Source organism: Pangasianodon hypophthalmus, chromosome 8 (genome assembly GCF_027358585.1).
Source record: "Pangasianodon hypophthalmus isolate fPanHyp1 chromosome 8, fPanHyp1.pri, whole genome shotgun sequence".
NCBI classification, from domain to species: domain Eukaryota; kingdom Metazoa; phylum Chordata; class Actinopteri; order Siluriformes; family Pangasiidae; genus Pangasianodon; species Pangasianodon hypophthalmus.
The window spans coordinates 29,545,329-29,550,983 of record NC_069717.1 but is presented as its reverse complement, the minus strand read 5'-3'; the positions used below and the strand labels follow the sequence as shown (position 1 = coordinate 29,550,983).

Sequence of the window (5,655 nt, the reverse complement as noted above, 5' to 3'; positions counted from 1 at the left end):
ATTCTCCATGGTCCTTAATTCCTCCATGTTTCCTCGTTCCCTCGGTTTTCTAACTTCACTCTCCTCAACATTCGTTCCCTCTCTCCTCCATGTTCCCTCGTTCACTAGTCTCTCCATTCGTGTTCTTACACAGAAAGATTATCTGAGTGTTTTCAGGAATGTGATCCCGGAGAGCGGTTCAAATAGGTCAGCAGGACACACTCACATTCACACACACATTCACACACACACATTCACACACACACACACACATTCACACACACACACACACACTCTCTCACAAAAATCTGTGTGTTTGTCTGAAGGGAAGTGTACATGGGAAAAGTGTATACACCTGTATTCTTTCTCACAAACAGAACACCTTAACCACACACACACACACTCTCACACACACACACACACACACTTGCTCAGATGTTTACAGGAAGAGATGAGAAAGTTTTTCTCCCTCTCATCCCCCGCTCCCTCCCTCTCTCCCTCCCTCTATTCGACCCCCTGGGGGAGCGACTCCATGGTCACCGTGGCAACCAACGGGCGCCATTGTCCCAGGCTGACAAAAGCTCCTGCACACACACCCACTTACACACACACACACACACACACATAGAGACTTAGACTCACACACACATTCACAAACGCTTTACATTCACAGTTTCAAAACTTTTAACTGTCTGAACACCTCGGTTTTTGCGACAGAACCGAGAATCACATCCTGCTTCGGGAAACATCATCGAATCAATCGCGCTGAAAGTGGACAAATATCCCGTGCGGGGTTTGGGGTTACCATAGCGATCACAACTCTTCCCTGACAACTTCACGGAGGGAGGGGAATGCTGCCTTTCTCTCTCTCTCTCTCTCTCTCTTTCTCTTTCTCTCGCTCGCCCGCTCTCTCCATGCCAGGCCAAATCTGGGCCTAATTGATTTTGACTTCGAATAGCACTAAGAGCTCTCTCTCTCTCTCACACACACACACACTTCACAACGTGCTCGTCCTTTCTAGAATATTCGCAATATCAGATTATCCAAAGGTCTCGACTATTATCTCTCGCCCAGAGAGAGAAAGAGAGAGAGAGAGAGAGAAAATAGTCTTATTGTGTGTGTGTCCTTTTACTTCAAACCCTCAAAATCTCCCAATCTTCCTGCAGGTGCTTGTGGAAAAAACACACACACACACACACACACACACACACACACACATCTCTAGTGAGTGTTCACACCGAGTTAACGGCCTGGCAACACAACCTGAGGCCATGCAGTCGAAATAACGTGACACAATCGAACAATCTGTAACATCAAAACAGGCAAAAGAATAGCACAGATCTGAAGCGCTGGTCGAAACAACAATACGATATCGATATCACAGTAAACAACGTCACAGTACGCTTTTCTGAACAACTCTACTGTTCAAAACTCACATTCAAGTGGTTAAAGTTGTGAGAACAAGGTTGCTAGGCAACTGGGAAACACAGACAACAAGCTAGCTAACAACTGTGACACTTAGGCTAAAAAAAAAAAAGTAAATAGCTGGGATGTAGCTGGTCGGTATTTTAGACATATCTGTAAAGACAGTGACTGTGGAAATGAGACCAAACAATCAAGAACACCAACATTTACCTCAGATCTTTCGGTAAATTACTAAAAAAGATCAAATCTGACTGAAATTACACTGTAATTGCACTTAGCATCACCACTAGAAAAACAAAACAATCAACAACACCAACAATTACCTTGGATTTGTTTGTACATTACTAAAAAAATACACAATAGGACTGAAATGACACTTTAATTACAGCTAGCATCACCACTAGCATAATAAAACAATCAAGAACACCAACATTTACCTCAGATTTGTTGGTAAATTGCTAAAAAAAACATACAATATGACTAAAATTACATTGTAATTATGCTTAGCATCACCACCAGCATAACAAAACAATCAAGAACACCAACATTTACCTCAGATTTGTTGGTAAATTGCTAAAAACAGACAATATGACTAAAATGACACTGTAATTACACTTAGCATCATCACTAGCGTAACAAAACAATCAAGAACACCAACATTTACCTCAGATATATTTGTAAATTACTAAAAAACATATAATATGACTAAAATTACACTGCAATTACATTTGGCATTACCATTAGCGTAACAAAACAATCTCAAACCACCAACATTTACCTCAGATATGTTTGCAAATTACAAAAAACAGACAATATGACTAAAATTACACTGCAATTACGCTTAGCATCACCACTAGCATAAAAAAAGAATCAAAAACCACCGTTTACCTCAGATTTGTTGGTAAATTACTAAAAACAGACAATATGACAAAAATTACACTGTAATTACACTTAGCATCATCACTAGCATAACAAAACAATCAAGAACCCAGCATTTACCTCAGATATGTTGGATCAATTTTTTAAAAATCAACTGTTGACCCTTTTTGACTAAAATTACACTTTAGTTACACCTTTAATTGATCGCTACAACAACTTCAATGAGTTCCGCTATATTAAGAAACGTCAACATTTGCATCACAGCTTGTAAACTTGAAAAATTATCGTAACAGGAGCACAAAAAGACATTTGTAAGCTCCGTTAAAATCACCTTTTGAAATGTGTTTTAAAAGCTGATTTCTGGTATTCTGTTCACCAAAATATTAACTTATTGTGCATCATAAAGCAAGAAAACATCTTCAGGCATTGCGTAGTGATATTTTTGTCGTATCGCAAATCCCTAATTGCGGAAAAAAATCAGCAAAGTGTGCAAGTGAACTCTCACCGTTTTGGAGTCGAGCTCGTGTCGGGTTTGAGCCAGAACTTTATCCACACCGGCCTGATCGGCAAACGTGACAAACCCGAATCCCCTGTGGAGAGAAATAAAAGATTTGAGAAAGAAATGAAAAACAAGTGAAAACATTTTGAGGAGTTTTTTCCACAGATGCAGCGTTGATGCCTCACCTGGAGCGCTTCGTAACAGGATCTCGCATCACCATGCTCTCCTTCACCTCACCAAATTTGCAGAAATAATCTTTCAGACCCTCTGTGTGAACAACAAAACCAAAAAAATATATATATAATTCATATTTAATTTATTTGTGTTATAACTGTTTACAATATATATAGTACATTACACTTTAACGTCACTTCAGTTCGGTTGTTCTGCTTGTTTACGATGTTTCGCTCTATGAGCTGGATAAAAGTGTTTAGTATTATATTATACATCATAATTTAAAAAAAAAAAAATCAAAAACATTATTATTAAATGCACAAGCATCTTGTACGACAATTTTTTTCTTTTTCTTACGTAAAATAAAGGATAAATAATAACGAATTTTAAAAAAAAAACAAGAAAGATGTTTTTAGTAATGTGAAATATCATGAATTTTGAACAAATTATATGTAATAATTAAATAATAAATAATATATTTTACAGTCGAGGACGTAACTGTTGTGTGTTTGAGGAATTATAGCAGACGCAGTAAAAATAAAGAGCTTTAGACAAAGTTTACACGGAAACTTCGTCCAGATGATGAAGAACATTTTTTTTTCTTCGCTATGTTTAATTTTTGCTACATCTACTATATGAGTGTGTGTGAGTGTGAGTTTGTGTGTGTGTGTGTGTGTGTAGCTAATAAAGTAAGTTGAATATTAGTGTGTGTTCTTACACAATCGATGATGCTAAACTAATTTTTATACTAACAAAAACTCAAAAGCTGTGACATCAAATAAATCACCACGTGATTTTAATCACTATCTAATTATCTGTTGATCAAAAACATCCTGGAGGAAGTGTGTGTGTGTGTGTGTGTGTGTGTGTGTGTGTCTCCCAAATAAATCTTCACACACTCACAGGAGTTCAAATGACAGGAAGGATTTAGTGCTTTTTCACTTCAACAAAGAGCTAAACGCGATTGTGTATCACACACACACACACACACACACACACACAGCATCACAACCCTCAGGTTACACACACACACACACACCTTTCATTAGAAAAAAAAACTTTTTAAAAATTAAAAAAAAAGCATGAACTCATTTCACTCACACACTCTCTCTCTCTCTCTCTCACACACACACACACACTGATTATTTTACTTTTATTATTTACTTATTTTTTGTCTTGTAAACATTTTTATTTTTTTTTTTTTACAGAAACGCACGAGCGTGTAAGCGCGCTCTGATCCAATCCGCCAATCCTTAATCAGCTTTATAATTAGCATATTTTAGAGAAATAAAGTTTCTTTTTCTTTTCTTTTACCCCCCAAAAACTTTTTTGCTCACCTTGAGTAGTCTGCCAGCTCAAACCTCCGATGAACATTTTGCTGCCGGAACATAAGAGAGAAACACACACACACACACACACACACACACAGTATCAACAAGTGCACTTTTCAGTGAATTAAATTGTTTCTGCACAGCATCTGACTGAGCTTTAGTTTTGCACAGGAGAGTGTTCGGCTCGCTCCCTCGCTCCCTCGGCGCACTGAGCAGCAGCAGATTGAGACACAGCCCCTGAGACACAGAGGTGAGCTGCACGTTTCGGCTCCTTTGTTTGCCTTCATTCGTCATTATGATTGTTATTATTTCTCTCCGGGATGAAGGTTACAAAGTTAAACCCGGGGGAATGAAAGGAGAATGAACGAAAATAAAATGTCGGTACCAGGGGTCGTGCGGGGAATCCGAGCCGCTCTGAGTGCCGTCCGAGTCCATGGCGTGCGTCCGGTCCGAGCCGAGAGAGTGATAGAGAGATACAGAGAGAGAGGGAGAGAGGGAGAGAGGGAGGAGAGAGAGAGCAGAGAGAGAGAGAGAGCAGAGAGGGACTGGCATGGAGGGAGACTCACACCGGAGAGCAGAACACACACACACACACACACACACACACACACAAGACAGGGGCGGGGAACAGCACGGGAACGCGCGATCAGACCACGCCCACATCCTCATCCATTACCACTACCACCTCCTTCTCCTCCTCCTCCTCCTCCATGTGCACCGGTAAGGGCGCGGAACAGCGCGCGACGCTTCAGTGCACCCGAGGGGGTCGGACGGGACAAGGGGGCGGGGGTATTTGGGGGGGGGAAGGGGGGTATTTGGGGGGGTGGGGGGTAATTGGGAGGGTGATGGGGTGATGTTGATGTTGATGTTGAGGGGGCGGGGTTACAGTACAGACATATGGCATATGGAGAAACAAGCGGCTTGGGTTTGGATTTAAATACAGATTTAACACTATGCACAATATGTAAAGATGTAAGTAACCTTTATTTAACCAGGAGATAAAATCTCTTTTACAACAGTGACCTGGCCAAGAATGCAGCGAAAAACACAACAACAGTTAACACAACAACAACAATTAAGCAAACAAACACACAAACACACAAACAACAACAACAACAAAATAAATCATTAAAAAACACCTCATGGGAAGAATTAGTGGAAAAATAAAAATCAATCAAAAGAAATAGAAAAATACATAGTAAAGCAGTCAAGAATCGCAGAAGCAACTTCCAAAATGTCATAAATCTGACCAGCGAAGGGAGCGCAGTAAGCTTTATTGTTTTTTATTATTATTATTATTATTGTTTTTTTTTTTTGTTGTAGTTAGTAGTACTAGAATACTTCTTGACAGTTAATACTGTTATTCTG

The 5,655-nt window shown here is 39.6% G+C and overlaps 1 protein-coding gene across 1 annotated transcript in view; it reads right to left on the bottom strand.

Moving 5' to 3' along the window:
- Positions 1 to 4,897, bottom strand: part of msi1b (musashi RNA binding protein 1b) — a 24,621-nt gene extending 19,724 nt beyond the window's left edge. The window contains exons 1-4 of the mRNA XM_034306270.2: positions 4,673 to 4,897; positions 4,294 to 4,334; positions 2,968 to 3,049; positions 2,789 to 2,873 (exon numbers count right to left, since the gene is read on the bottom strand). Of these exons, the coding sequence (XP_034162161.2) occupies positions 2,789 to 2,873; positions 2,968 to 3,049; positions 4,294 to 4,334; positions 4,673 to 4,839 (375 nt within the window). The 5' untranslated portion in view covers positions 4,840 to 4,897. The remainder of the gene's footprint in view (positions 1 to 2,788; positions 2,874 to 2,967; positions 3,050 to 4,293; positions 4,335 to 4,672) is intronic.
- Positions 4,898 to 5,655: the final 758 nt, after the last annotated feature.